This window comes from Rosa chinensis, chromosome 2, assembly GCF_002994745.2.
Source record: "Rosa chinensis cultivar Old Blush chromosome 2, RchiOBHm-V2, whole genome shotgun sequence".
Classification (NCBI taxonomy): Eukaryota; Viridiplantae; Streptophyta; class Magnoliopsida; order Rosales; family Rosaceae; genus Rosa; species Rosa chinensis.
The window spans coordinates 6,286,741-6,301,948 of NC_037089.1; the positions used below are offsets into that span (position 1 = coordinate 6,286,741).

General features: G+C 37.7%; 1 protein-coding gene across 1 annotated transcript; it reads right to left on the reverse strand.

Moving 5' to 3' along the window:
• Positions 1-386: 386 nt before the first annotated feature.
• On the reverse strand, positions 387-2,429 carry LOC112189646 (1-aminocyclopropane-1-carboxylate synthase 7). Its single transcript, XM_024328993.2, has 3 exons — positions 2,180-2,429; positions 1,793-2,079; positions 387-1,443 (listed from the first exon to the last, which is right to left on the reverse strand). Exons 1-3 carry the CDS (start codon positions 2,354-2,356, stop codon positions 585-587), a joined length of 1,323 nt encoding a protein of 440 aa, XP_024184761.1. The 5' UTR covers positions 2,357-2,429; the 3' UTR covers positions 387-584.
• Between the last annotated feature and the right edge of the window lie 12,779 nt (positions 2,430-15,208).

The following is a 15,208-nucleotide window of genomic DNA, read 5'->3' on the forward strand; positions in this document are numbered from 1 at the left end:
GTTTCCACATTGCCTTATGCTAGAGCCGTGTTGCTTTAGTGACTCAAGCTGTTGCTTCACGTTTTAGAGCTAATCTCTGTGATTTTTTATTTGTAATTTTTGAAAATAAAACATCCTCCATTTTAGTGAAGTTCTAACGTTTCATTTTCAAAACGAAAATAACAGCCTCTTACATGGACTTGCAGTAGCTTCTTAAGAATTAAAAACCATTCTTTTGTTTTGTTTTATTAGATAGATATATAAGTGCGTAAAAAGCATCAAAACAATTCGATTATTTTCGAATGTCCGAAAAACACTTTAATTTGTTTGCAGATATTAGCGATTCACTACCGATGGAAGATTTTGAAAAATAATTGCACCAAGTATGCATATAAATTACAGATGGATTACTTCATCAATAATACAAATTTTATCTAATCAAGCGGTCGAAAATTGCTTTTTCAAGCAAGAAAAAAACAACAACGTTGTACAAATCAACCGACAATATGTATATTGAAGGACGAGATTTAGTCCTCCAAAGAATAAAAATGGCTAGAACCATTTTAAAAAGTTCCAAGGAAGATTAGAGAGAGGAAACTGGATTCCTAGCTACTTCTCTCTCTTTGTTCCACGAAATCATGTATTCTTTTCATTGCTACTTCAAGAGTTTGCTCACTCATGTTAGCAAAACATACCCGGAACCATCCTGGTTCAGAGCAATGGCAAGAAGAGCCGGGAGATATATTCAGCTTCACTTCATGCACCATAGAATTCCAAAGAGCCAATTCACCTTCTTTTGTTGGTGTGTCCAAGAATGGACTCAAATTCATCCAGCAAAACAACCCGGCATTACCCTTCAAACACTCGATTCCGGTGCTCTTCAGGCCTTCAATGATCATATCATATCTCTTCCTCAGCCTCTCTCTATTTGTCTTTATATATTTTTCAGTGAATTCCTTGTTGGATAGCATGGAAGCCAAGAGATGCTGTGTTTGAGAAGATATTAAAGTGAAGCTAGACATCCTTCTTGCTGTTGTTACAACCTTGTCATTGTATGAGTATATGGTGCCAACTCTAAAACCAGGGAGGCCAAGGTCTTTGGAAAGACTATAAACAATGTGAACTCTTTCTGAATCTTTGTACTTCCTGTCTTCAAGAATTTCAGCAATGCTTATGAATTTCGATGATGAGAAGGCTGATCCCGAGTAGATTTCATCAGAAACAAGATGGATGTTCTTTTTGATGACAAAATCAAGAATCTGCTGAAGGACTACCCTTTGGATTGTTGCACCTAATGGGTTGGATGGATTTGTAATTAAAACCCCTCTCACTTTCATGTTCTTGACTTCTGCTTCACTATATGCTGCTTCTAAAGCTTGAGGAGTAATCTGGAAATTGTTTGAGCTGTCGCAATGGATTGGTACAATATTCACACCGGTCCTCCACCTCAAGTCTCTGTCAAATCTGGAAAAAGGAATTTAAGTTCATTAGGCTTGAGAAATTAGGAATATATACACATATATGGAACTATATATACGCAAGAAATATAACTATATCTAGCTTCCAAAATTTGAAGGAAAAAAAAACAAAACGAGATGATCTAGCGACAAATTCATATTATGTTTGTGAAACTGTTAATCCTGTTTATTGATCGATCAAAAACTCTTGTTCTAAATATGCAGCTGGCCAGATTGACAGTATCGTTATCATATATGCATATGTGCTATATCTTCGGTATCCAGCAAGTGAACGCTGCTCTAAATTAAAACATATATACATATTGAAATTTGAGCGATGTAAGAGGACTACTAACCCCGGATAATATGGGGTTGGGACAAGCAAAGCGTCTCCAGGATCAGCTAGAATGAAAGTTAAAAGCTCATTGGCTGCAGTAGCTCCTGCGGTTAGGACTATCCTCTGAGGGTCAAATTTGGCTCTTCTTCCTCTGATTTGCTCCATGAAACTTGCCATTGCCTTTCTAAAGGACAAAAGGCCATGGTAGTCTTGAAACAACGCATTTTCCCTAAAGCGTGTTGATGATCCCCGGTTGGAATCTTCTGAATGCTTTTCCAAGTACTCTTCCACCAAATCAAAAGAAACCTGTTCAAGAATGAAAACAACAAATTAATGTTAATTAGTTAGTTGCAAACTCAACAAAATAATAATACAATCGATTTACGTCTCATGAGCTAGCACTTACTTGATTCTCTGCCAGTCCCATCTGTATAACTCCCGAAGGGTTACTCGATTCATCATAAGGGTTTTCATCGTATGCTTTCCAGCCTGCAAAGTATGGTGAGTCTTCTCCATGAGTAGCTGAAACAGCTATTTTTGATAGCCCAACAGAAGAAGGACTTTGCGCAATCTCTACAGCCATGATCAGCTTCTTGTAGAATGTTTAGGTTTATTTCTTTGGTTTATGGGATGGACTTTTTTTAAGAAAGCTAACTGTACAGTCTAAGAGAACAGGAAAACAAAAAGAGCTAAAAGCCTCGGGAGATAACTGTGTTTGAATGAAACCTTTGTCCAAGGTCCTCATATATATACAAGCTGGAAGGCAAGGGTTTCAAGGCTTTGTCGACGTCCATACAAAATGAAGTCCCCCTCTAGCGATATATTTTTTTATTAGCAGTTTTTTTATATAATTTTTTTTTTTTTTTTTGTCGTTTGACAAATGGTTGGTTCTGTGATTTCTATATTCCATCTTACCAAACCTTGATTTATCTCAATAATCCTAAGATTATACAGATCGAATAATGGTAGATAATATGGTAGAATACCGGAGCTATTATTTTTCTTAATTTATGGACCTCATTTCTCTATGAAAAATTTATTCACGCATCCTTAAATACTTAATACATGAATCATTTAATTTTTTATTTTAACATTACTAAATATAGGAAGAAATGATCATTTACCCAATTTTAGCTTAAAAATTGTCCACTTACCCAAACACTCTAAGGATTATTTCCCTAATACCCAAGTAAGTATTTTTTTATTCTTTTTTATTTATTTTGGGGACAATTTTGCCCTCTCCTTCTTTGTCACTTAGCGAGAGAAGTCATCGGAGACCTTGCCGGACTCCGGTGACCAGTGGCCGGCTAGGGACTCCTATGACCGGTGACCAGAATCCCAAATCTGGCTACCGAACCGATGACCGGATTCCGGCGTTTGATTTTATTACCCCCCAATAATACCTAGTAATCATATTATTGCCCCCCAATAAGCATATTATTGCTCCCCAATAAAAGTTTATTGGGGATCAATGATTAGTGAAAAATGAAGATGTTTTGAATTTTGAAATCTTTCGGAGGTTTATCCAAATAAATAATTTTATTATTGCCTCCAAATAATCTTATTATTTTTCCAATAAACATTTTATTGCCCCTCAGCAATCTTATTATTGTCTTCCAATAATCTTATTATTGCCCTCCAATAATCATATTATTGCCCTAAAGTGAATTGCATAAACTCTCAAAACCAAAATGAATACACTATAATTATGTTCAATTGTACACGTTCACTCTTTTCTTCTTTTTTTCCCTTCCCCATTCTGGAAGCTCACAGTATACCAAAAAAAAAAAAAAAAAAGTGCTCTGGGCACCCACAGGAGTGTGAGGCCGGCTCAGCAACCAGCTCCGCGACACCTGCTGCTCAGATCTGGCGCGATCCCAATGCGGCGTGGCCACCCGAGGTGGGGGTGCCGCTGGAAGGAAGCGAGGGGAGGAAGGTCGGACTACCAACGCTGAGCCGAAGTGCCGACGCTCTGGTTCTGAAGATGATGATGGGCTCTTTTCGGAGAAGCCATGGGTTTGTGAGAGAGAGAGAGAGAGAGAGAGAGAGAGAGAGAGAGAGAGAGAGAGAGAGAGAGAGAGAGAGAGAGAGAGAGAGAGAGAGAGAATGGGGATGAGAGAGAAATAGCAGATCGGGGAGAGTGGAGAGAGACAGGGAGATGCACATGTAATTAATTAATTGAGTTAAGGGCAAAACTGTCATTAAATATTAAATTGGGTAAATAGGGTTAAAAAACTCTTAGTGGAGTAAGTGAGCAATTGTTAGGCTAAAATTGGGTAAGTGGTTATGGCCCCATTATTCTATGCACCGACGATGCAAATGACCCAATACTCATAAGATGATCTCAATACTTGATATTTATAAATAATATTTTTATTAATAACCTAAAAGTGTATTTAATATAATCTAACTATCCATTTATTTCGGTGCAAGTGCACGTCGGTGCACTGAATAAAACTCCACTCATACTACTTAAACTTCCCTTAAATACCTTAAATGTCAATACACATCAATGTGAAAATAATTGACGGTCGTCAGAAAAGAGTAAAATATTTGCAGGTGCAACCCATAAATCATTCTTCACACTTGCATATATAGAAATCCTCCATGAGTTCAAATAATATATTATCAAAACCAATCAATTAAACCATAAAACCTTTCATTCCAATATTACAAAAGCAATAATACAAACAATCTAAACTTGAAGGTTGCTTCAAAAATAGGGTTTCGTGTCTAATTTAATCAAAAATAAAAATGAATTGTTAATCATATGAATCGACTAGATATAGTCCGCATTAATTAGAATCAATCGCAAACAATTACATGCAGAAATCCAATGCTTAGTGTTATAGAAGGAAGGGATTCAAATACGTTTATTTTGAATCAAATCAAATCGATTTATCATTCAATTCATGCTGAAATGGTCATTACATACTCTCCCGTTGCTATGTATAGACAAGAAGATTTGGTACATAGACATGAGTGGACTCGTTGTACATTCGACACTCACTTATTTCAAGTAAGTTTATTACATAGGAAAGACAATGTCACACAATTTACCATAATTTAACCATGCTCTCAAGAATTGAAGTAATTTGGGTTTGAGAGAATGCCGCCCTTATGGGTGGTCGTTTATGAAACTTTCTCCATCTCCGATGGAGAACTATGTCGGCACATCCCTTGGTGTCGTATACCTCGAGTGCGGTGCAAACCGTCTCTTCTTTTCTTCCAATTTGCTTTTCAAAAGCGTGGTCTAAGACTCCTCTTGTGGCGGTAGATTGAAATGTTTTCCCTTTCTCTCAGGCCTTCACAGCTTGGGATTCAAGGCTGAGTTCGATCTGGGCAAGTGGTCCTCGAACTTCCGATGGGATATCGGAGGTTTTGGGTCTGATCCGGATCTGGGATCCAGGGACTATGCGGAATTCTTGGAATTTTGGCCGTGACTTCTTTCTGGGAGTAAGGCTGTGGGAGGGGCTTGAGATGGGTAGGTTTTCGATCAAGATCGGAGTGTAGTTGTTGGAACGGTCGCGGGTGTCGAACTGGTTTTTTGGTTTCTGGTTCCCAGATCAAACCAAAGGGAGTTCACGACCAGAGATTTCATGTTAGAGATCGACGATGGGGCAGCAGTCCGTGGGTGGCGGCGCTTGGAGTCGTGTGGACGAAACCGAGACGAGAGATTTCCAGCGTTGAGGATCTGGAAGGGTGGCTAGACATCGGGCTGCAGCCAGGGTGTCCAAGTGCTTGGGTGGCCAAATAAAATTATGTTGGGCCAAGGCCTTTGTCAAGTTTGACCCGTCAGATTTGATCTTGGATTCAGGCCGGATTTGGATCTACATTTGGGACCCAGGTAATAATCAAATCCGGATCTTGGATCCGAGAGAGCTGCTTATTTTGATATGATATTTGTTCTGGTTTTTGGGAGTTCGATTGCTAATTTACGAGTTTCTGATACCCTCAGTTACTTTCGAACTCTCGGTGAACGGATCACCTCTCCTAGGTGATCATATCACCGGTTACGACTACAGTTACGGTTACTATTACATTTACACTGCTCTCGTGACATATGCAGTGTAACGATGTCGTTTGGCATCAAGTCACATGGTTACCTTTCATTCTAGATGCGTATATGCATCTTGTTATCTTTTATTGTTTTCCTACATTACAGATGCGTCTGTGCATCTTGTTATGTTTTTTTGTTTTTCTTTCGATGTTTTTGCATCGCTCCATGTACTTCTCAGTTTCACTTAATATAGTTTGTCATCTTTCCCTTCAAAAAAAAAAAAGTAAGTCTATTACACTATGAAAAATAAACATAGTACATAAACCCACTACAAATATAATAAACATAAAAGTGGTTAGCTGGATCACACCTCCTGGATCCCAGATGCGAAACCCCATAGAACTAGAACTCATCACTTTGGACCCCGAATCAGAAATTAGATTAATCAACCAAATTGGTTTGGACATATCCAAACTGAATTGGGTCTCCAAACTGATCTGGGCACTTGAACAAAAGAGGGCACCCAATTTTCAGCGACACTAGCGCACTACACAACATCCTCCAACATTGCCACTACCTTCTAATCAGCGTCAACATCGTCAACATGACACGCCGCCACTATGGTCTCCTCACTGCTTCTAGACACATCATCCCCATGGCGAGACCATCGCTTGACTTTGCAGCACCCATAGATCGGCACACAACATGCTTGGTCGCCCTGTTCCAAGCATACACAAATTATGGCTGCTATGATCGATCTGCAGCCATCCATCGCCAACCCGACCCGATTGCATCCTACGGGTTCATTCTATTATGCCAATATGCAACAACTCCCAACCTTCCATGATATGTAACGCTTATCCCCACGAACGACAAATCCAGGCTGTATAAGAGGCGGCCTCCTCCATGATCTCAAGAAGCTCGCTTCTTTAATCGAGCCTAGGTCTGCCTTGAGCCGACCTCTACGAGGATGAATCAAGCTTAACCATTCGTGCCACCACCAAGCTTTGGGTCTCCCCATATCAGACCACCATTCAATCTCATTCATTCCATTTTGACGGGAATCAAGAATGGGGTTGAAAGTTCTAGGGTTAGATTGGGTGGTCGCTACACAAGATCGGCATTGGAAGGCCATTAGCAGATGATTTAGGAATGAGATTGGTGCCGACCACCATTGTTGGAACTCAGAAGGCTAGAGTTTCAAAAGAGTCAAGACATATTTCATATATTTATATTGAAAAGGTATGTAAATACATTTATAACAAATATTAAAACTGATTAAATAAATACCAACTATATTTTCTTTTGTAATATAGATGTAAGTGACTTAAGTGATATTTTTGAAATGTTAGTGAGTTAAGTGTCGAACAGGTCAAAACTCAGTGACTATTAGTAATTTTTTGCCTAAATTTTAATTTTAATGTGATGAATTGAGGTGTGCTTTGAGTTTTTTGGAATGCATGTATATAATTATTCTTTCTCTATTGAAAAACTTCCCTATTGATTGATGTGGTTTAGGTTTCTCTAGACAGGCTACTAGTCAAATCCATTTCAATCAAACAAATATTTCAATTTTTTCCGTGTTTGTATTTCTCAAAAGTAAAAAGAATATATGTCAATTGAACCAACTTTATATACAACTGTAAAAATTCAAAATCACTTTAAAAAGAAAAAGAAAATTTATTATAAGTGTTACGTAAAATTTTGACATTTCAACTGCTAATGTACAATGCGTTATCTCATTTAGATATTATTATATGTTTATCTATTTATTTTTAACTTTGAAATAAAAATACCAAAGCACAGTGTTAGTGTCAAAATATGACCTATCAGAGCGCTCTGCTAGGGTTTGTGGTGCGGCGGCCCTATTGTTCGTTGTTACCTATACCTAATCCATTCATGGAGAAACCTTTAGGCTTCGGCCTATTCATCTTTGTCTTCGTTGTCTTCAGAGGCAGTGCATCTTTGGAGAGGAGTTTGGGTGCCGCTGGGGCGATGTCAGCGGGCCAAATTTCTGTTGGTATGAGTTCGGAGGGAGGCGGTGATTATTGGGAGAAGTGGGATCCGGGTAGAAGCCTTGGTGATCTCAGTGGGTCTCCTCTTCCCGGCGGTGCTTTTGGTGGATCTATCCTGGGTGGTGTTGGAATCTGGTTTTAGGTCCTTGATGTTCTTTGATGCCAGGGTGGTGTAGCAGATGACGGGCCATCGTTCAGCGGCTTGACGGATATAGGGAGTGTCACCAGCGGCAGGGCTGGTTGGACAAATGTTGTGGGGACTGGGAAACGATCCAGTGGGCTCTAGGCTCAAGTTGATTAATTTGGACTCGGGTCGGAGCTGCAGTGGGTGGACAAGAGTAGCAGGTTTTGGGCCTCCCCAGTTTTGGATCAGGATTTGGGATCCGGGTGGTGTTTGCAAATGGTTTCGGATCTGGGATCCGGGTGGACATTGGGCTTGGACTACAATCCATTATCTTTTGTGGGCTGTTTGTTTTGTACATTGGAATGGGGCTCTTGTGCTTTACTGGTATTGGATCCAGGACCCTATTCTATGGTATTTGTTCGTGAAATATCGTCTGCCAACATGGCCATGTTCTGACAACCTTGGTCGGCTTCGATCTTTAGGTGGGAGAGTGCCTTCATTCCGGTGCTAAGTTGACTTTTGTCAATTGTGCGTTGGAGTTTGATGGGTAGTCAAATCACCGACTACTCAATTCACTACACGGCTACACTCCGTAGTGTAAAATCAACGTGGCGTCTTAACGTTGCTGCTCTTGCGTTATTAAGTTTTTCTATTTCATATGTATTTTTCTTTTCATATTGTTTGCTTCTATTCTTGATGTCTTTTGGCATCGTATCGTTGTAATCTTTCAATTTCATAAATGGTTGACCTCCTTCGATTAAAAAAAAACTTTGAAATAAAAATCTCCAACTCTAATTAATTATTGTAGTATAATTTACTAGATTTGAGTAGAAATCACTTGTGAACAATTTTTCTTAAGCTCCTGATAATTAATCAAATATTTGAAAATTGTAGTTAAGTCCTGCTGAACCTGACAAAGATACCAACATAGCCAAGATTAAGATTCTGATTGTTATTTTATCAAAAAAAAAAAAAAATCTGATTGTTAACTAAGGTTAGGACAAAATAGAGGCTACAGGAAGATCTGGTCATGACCCCACTTAAGTATTAATTTGTAGCAACAGAATTTATAATTCTTTTGTGGGTTGTGATCGAGAACAATGATAATAGGTTTCCATAATCGAATAAATTTAATAAGATTGAATTATTTCTTAGATCGAAATGCAGTGGTTTATGAGATGTTAAGTAATTACTTAGGCCATCCAGTGCCCATGATATCCAAATAATAATATGGGAATTGATATCCAATATGCACGTTAATGGAGGGGTTTTGTTTTCTTGCATGCTATATTTCTTGCATGCTATAGATTCATAGTTATCACGTATAATACTCATATAACATTATGATAGGGCAAGCTAGCTTTCTTGGGCTAATAATATAGAAGCCATTTTGTTACACATAAATAATGCATAATGCATGGACATCCTTTTAATAATTCACATTTACAACATAATTTAAATGAAATCATACACTTTATAAAAAAAATATGATCAATATACCAAATAATTTTCAATATGAAGATGTATATATTTGTTGATCTCCTATCTTTGATTTTGTGTGGATTTCAACTAAGGACAGGAAAAAAAGAGCAGCCATAGATGGGAAATAAAGCAATTGTGATAGTAAAATAAAAGATTTTGTTGGTCACATTGATAAGGGCGGAGATAATATATATGTTTCTAACCTTCTAAGTGGGGCTCGAGGTCGATCATGAACATGTGCAAGAACTCAACAGCTAGCAATATGAGATTTGGAATCGATGGGTTACCAATATTATGCACATCATAAAAAGAGAACGTGAACAGGGTGATCATCAGATAACGACAGAACCCCCACAATGGAGAGACTCTATAGTATGGCCAGATATGGAACTTAAACTCTATATTTGTCAATCTATATATGTATAAGGAGCTATAGCGTATAGGTTGCAGTCATAGCCATGATCATGTTAAGAGAGTACAAGTCAAATGCTGATGGTCAAAGTAAATAGTCAACAGTACAATTAGCTCTAAGTCAGTATAAATAGGATAAGTGTTATCAGATAAGTGGTTAGCCATTTTAAGCATTGTAACAAATACACAGAAAATTCAAATTCTGTTCAGCTCTCTTTCTTTCTTTCTTCATTGTCTTCTTCGCTCTCACAAATCTTAGGGTTTTGATACACAACTCATGCTTTATGGTATCTTCATCATCACACCATGATTTTCAACAGATCATACGCAATTACACTAGCTACTATGATCTATGATCTCATGTATTTGAAGGGCCATTTTTACCATAGTAAAAAGACATACATACACTATTTTATACAGGTATGGAACTTAAACTCTATATTTGTCAATCTATATATGTATAAGGAGCTATAGCCTGTAGGTTGCAGTCATAGCCATGATCATGTGCAATTACACTAGCTACTATATATGATCTATGATCTCATGTATTTGAAGGGCCATTTTTACCTTAGTAAAAAGACATACATACACTATTTTATACAGGTATGGAACTTAAACTCGATATTTGTCAATCTATATTTGTATAAGGAGCTATAGCCTATAGGTTGCAGTCATAGCCATGATCATGTGCAATTACACTAGCTACTATGATCTATGATCTCATGTATTTGAAGGGCCATTTTTACCTTAGTAAAAAGACATACATACACTGTTTTATACAAGAATGTCAAAAAAGCGGAGCGGAACCTGCTCTTCAAAATTCAATTATCATAAGAAGTTGCATTGAGGGTTACGAACAATGGTCACTTCGAGCCTTAAAGCAGCTCCGCCTCTACGCACAACAAGATACATTATCATCCTTGCCCATCTCAACTCCGCCTTAGTTTAGAGGATATTAGATTAAAGTAACTACCTCTTTGGTAACCCCATTGAATTCAATACTCCAGTTTGGAGACGAAGTTCACATAGTCGATCACCAGAGAAACCTCTCAAATTAAATATTACATATTCAAAAGTATGCCGAGTATAACGACACATATTTTGGAGTAAGTCAAGAATCCACAAATTATAATTTTTTTAATTAGGAATAATATTCATTAGTATTTCTTGTAATATATTACTCACATACTATACATTATACGTGTGTAAATCAGTATAGATTGCCTCCCATAGATAAATAAGATAACTCTGAATATTCATGTATTTGTTCTCTCTCTCACTCTCTCTCTCTCTCCATACATACATACATACATACATATTCCTCTATATATATGGGTAGGGCGCTTGTGGGACTTTAGTTTACAATAAACTAATATTAGCAAAAGAAAAAAGAAATCTGCAATTCCTCTAGAAGAAACTACAAATATATATTTGTGTATACCAGGGCGCTTGTGGGACTTTAGTTTACAAAACCAGTATTAGCAAAAAGAAAAAGAAATTAATCTGCAAAGTTAATGGATTAGGTACTAATTAAATTAAGAAATTAATATCATCATGTAGAGCTCTTTCCTATAAAAGCGTTCACATTTCTATTTGGATCCCACTAACTCAGTCTAAATGCAATTTGTCATGGAAACCCCCACAAATTAGGGTTTCACGTACGTATGACAACTGAAAGGGACTGGCCAATTGCCAATTGGCTTTATGGGGAGCTCAAAGCTGGAGTAATACTGCCCCAGAATGCCCAGATAACCCTTATTACTTTCCTAGCAGCAGTCCACTGGCTCTAATAAGTCTCTAATTGATTGATTGAATAAATCAAATTGTTCTGGTGGAATTAATTTTTTTTAATCGTTTGTGTCAATATCGTCTTCGTAAACAGCCGAAGTTTATGCCACTTTATGTTCTTCATAAGGACTACAATCGAATTATGCGTGCTTTTTGTCTTAATTTTGTCTCGCTACAACCGCATTTTGTGCAGCTAGCTACCCAAATATGACTATCAGATTTACCAAAAAATTAAACTATTGACTTGATCATGTGGTAAGCTTAAGATCTGTCATAAAAAAAAATTTCCGTAGGAGGTGAAACTTTGTTACTTTTGGAGGCTTGCTTAAATGCGAGCTTCCCAATGTCTTTTAATTAGTTTGCTTTAACTTGGATGGTTTTGCCGGATTTTCTTGCCGGGGTTCTTATGTAAGTTTGTAAGCTATGGCCAGCTTGGCTTTTGATTATTGAATAACAATCAACTTCTATTAAAAAAAAAAAAAATCTGTCATAAAACTGTATCTTTTGGAAATGGTGGTTCTCTTAAGATTATTTAGGTAGGTTTTACTTCTGTAGATTTGACATCTATATGCGATCACATATATGAGGAAATCTAGCTATATCCATTGGCTTTGCTCAGAATCTAATTAGCTAACTACTTAACCTCTGACATTTTTCAGTTCCTCTCTTTAATCAGTATGTTAAATTATTTTGTATTAAAGATATGCCTTGAAGAAAATCCCAATATTCCAAAATCTAGTTATATTGTATCGAATCCCTCTGTTTATGTGTAATGTGGTAAAGGGTACTAAGGAAAGGTTCGGATTCGATACCCCCTAAGATTATTTTAGATTTTATCCCAAAAAATAAACATATGAATGAGAGAAAGAGGGGTGAACAATCGCATATAATCTGTGTGAGGTAATCATATTAGGGTTCCTAATTGTAAAAATCGATATATATGAAGTAGCTAGTCGGCGTGTTTGTAACCTAATCAAAGGTCAAAAATCTTTGTGGAAAGATCCAATACCAATGACAATGTGACACTTGGGATTCTTTATTATAATGTGGCTATCTAAGATCAAGTTGAAGCTACAGAGTGAGAAGAGTAGAATATTGGGTAGGTCAGATGTTATTACTGGCATTGCCTCCATTAGAATTAATTTGCTGAATTGGTATAAGATTTCAATTGCATAAGTATACCCTTATTAATTAGTATAATAATCGATGATTCCTCATAACACAGTGTGCGTACAAAAACGTTTTGTGAACCCCATATGATTTCATGACCTATTGAGGTTTTAAGGGACATAATCCCAACTATGGCAGCCTAGTGTTTAGTAATGTCTACCCAAAAGCATTACCCAAAAGCTAATTGTCTCTGTCTTAGAAATTTCCTGCATTTTCTGCAGAATTAATGTTCAACCTTACATTTAGTACACTAATATATATATGCCTTCTGTACTTTTGCTATTTTCTTAATGTTGTTTGGTCCGCGGTTGTAAAGCATGAAATGCGATCCACCATTGCCCACACAAACTATTGGACTTTGACTGCCAATAATTCATCATCATCAAGGGGCCATTCTATACTATGTCTGCACCTTTCTGCAATATTTGAATATGTTGAAACTCAACTTGCAATTTTCTTCTGTGGTATTTTCTATTTCCTATATCACTATATATGCCGCTACATATGCATATGCCGAGAAACACCTTTTTGAAGTTTCCTCCCATCTTTCCGAAAACTGCATTATAGTCTATGGGTTTCCATTGTTGATGGTGATGGAAGAACTAAATAGTTATATTAAATATAATTTTTATGCTAATAATTGCAAACATAGTTGAAGTTTGTGCTCCTTAAGGTTATGATCCAAGAACAACGACTATGTACCCAGGCTTAAAGTTAGAGATAAGATTGCTTCATGCATTGCTATTTTACTAACTAATTATATATAAGACGCGCCATGAATGCATGATTGACTAGTTTATTTCTGGTTTTGATTTTATAAATTCCATCCCTTTCAGAGAACCTCTTACTAATTTATTCCATTTTTAATTGAATTGTTTTGACTCTGTACTTGGTTTTCATTTTCTGTTTGTGTATCCAGCTCGTTTCCAACTAGGCAACCACGTACTCGAGCTCAGCTGCATATATCATACTTGGCTCGTTTCACATTGGAACTCACGCATGAAAAAGTTCATGGTTCATCCATATAGATATATATAAATATGTTAATTTTTTTTGAAAGGATAAATATGTTAATTATTTGTATACAAGTTCGCCGACTTCCCCCTATATATTTATAGCTGGGCTTAACAAGGCCTCGTAAATTGTATTCAAACACATGCATGCTTGCGTATTTATAGCCACATGATTCATATTATTGCAGTCCTATCAAACAAGTAACTAGCCTAATTATTAGCCAGTTTAAGCGATAATACTTTAGTGACTTTTTTTTTTTTTTTTTTTTCCTTTAAGGGAAAGACGACAAACTATATTAAATGAAACTGAGAAGTACATAGAGCGATGCAAAAATATCAAAAAAAAAACAATAAAACATAACAAGATGCACAAACGCATCTATAAAGGAGGAAAACAATAAAAGATAGCAAGATGCACATACACATCTAAAATGAAAGGTAACCATGTGACTTGATGTTGGACGACATCGCTGCACTGCATATGTCACGAGAGCAGTGTAAATATAATAGTAACCGTAACTGTAGCGGTAACCAGTGATATGATCACCTAAGAGAGGTGATTCACTCACTGGGAGTTCAAAAGTAACCGAGGGTGTTAGAAACTCGAAAATTAGCAAATGAACTCCCAAGAACCAGAACAAATATCAGATCTATATGAGCAGCTGTCTCGGATCCATGATCCGGATTTGAATACGACCCGAGTCTTAAATTCGAATCCAAATCCGGCCCAAATCCAAACTCAAATCTGACGGGTCAAACTTGACAAAGGCCCAGGCCCATCTTAATCTGACCTGGGCACCCTAGCACTTGGGCATCCTGGCCTCATCCTGACGTCCGACTAACCTTCCAGATCTGCCACGCCGCCCAACCGAATTGTACCGCTACATCTCCGACAAGGCTAGGCTGACATTGGGATGAGAATCTCATAGAAATCTATTGACCCAAGCGCTCCAAACTCGATCGCAGCAACCAGATCTGCCCCCGGAGAGGATCCACCCATAAGGTCACCATCCACCGCCGAAATAACCCATCAGCACCAGGATACTGAATCACCGCCCTAGGAGCAGCCCCAAACTTAGGATCTCTTCCCATGAAAGGACCGAGATCCCATGTCTGATTTGGATCCACCAAACCACGACGCCGGCATTCCCCACCATTACTGAAATAGAGAGTAGCAGCGACACGGGCAAAACCTGTTGGGGGTGAATCCCAACGCCAAGACGCTGAGATTAGGGTGCAGCAACCGGATGGTTGAAGAAGAGAGGTTCGCGAAGCCAAATGACTCGCCAGTAATGGACCATGGACGCCATCGTCACAGACCAAGGAAATCAGACAGCCAAACCCTAGGGTTAGCCACTGCAGAGATGAGAAAGCGAGAACTCTTTTTTTTTTAATAATTACTTTAGTGTTAAAGTTGTGGGATTTGATATTG

Bases quoted from the DNA above. Each gene is read 5' to 3' on its own strand.
- LOC112189646 (XM_024328993.2), bottom strand. From the start codon at position 2,356: ATGGCTGTAGAGATTGCGCAAAGTCCTTCTTCTGTTGGGCTATCAAAA. The intron at 2,080-2,179 runs GTAAGTGCTAGC...ATTCTTGAACAG, and splicing joins TGGGACTGGCAGAGAATCAA to GTTTCTTTTGATTTGGTGGA. The intron at 1,444-1,792 runs GTTAGTAGTCCT...TCCTTTTTCCAG, and splicing joins CCAACCCCATATTATCCGGG to ATTTGACAGAGACTTGAGGT.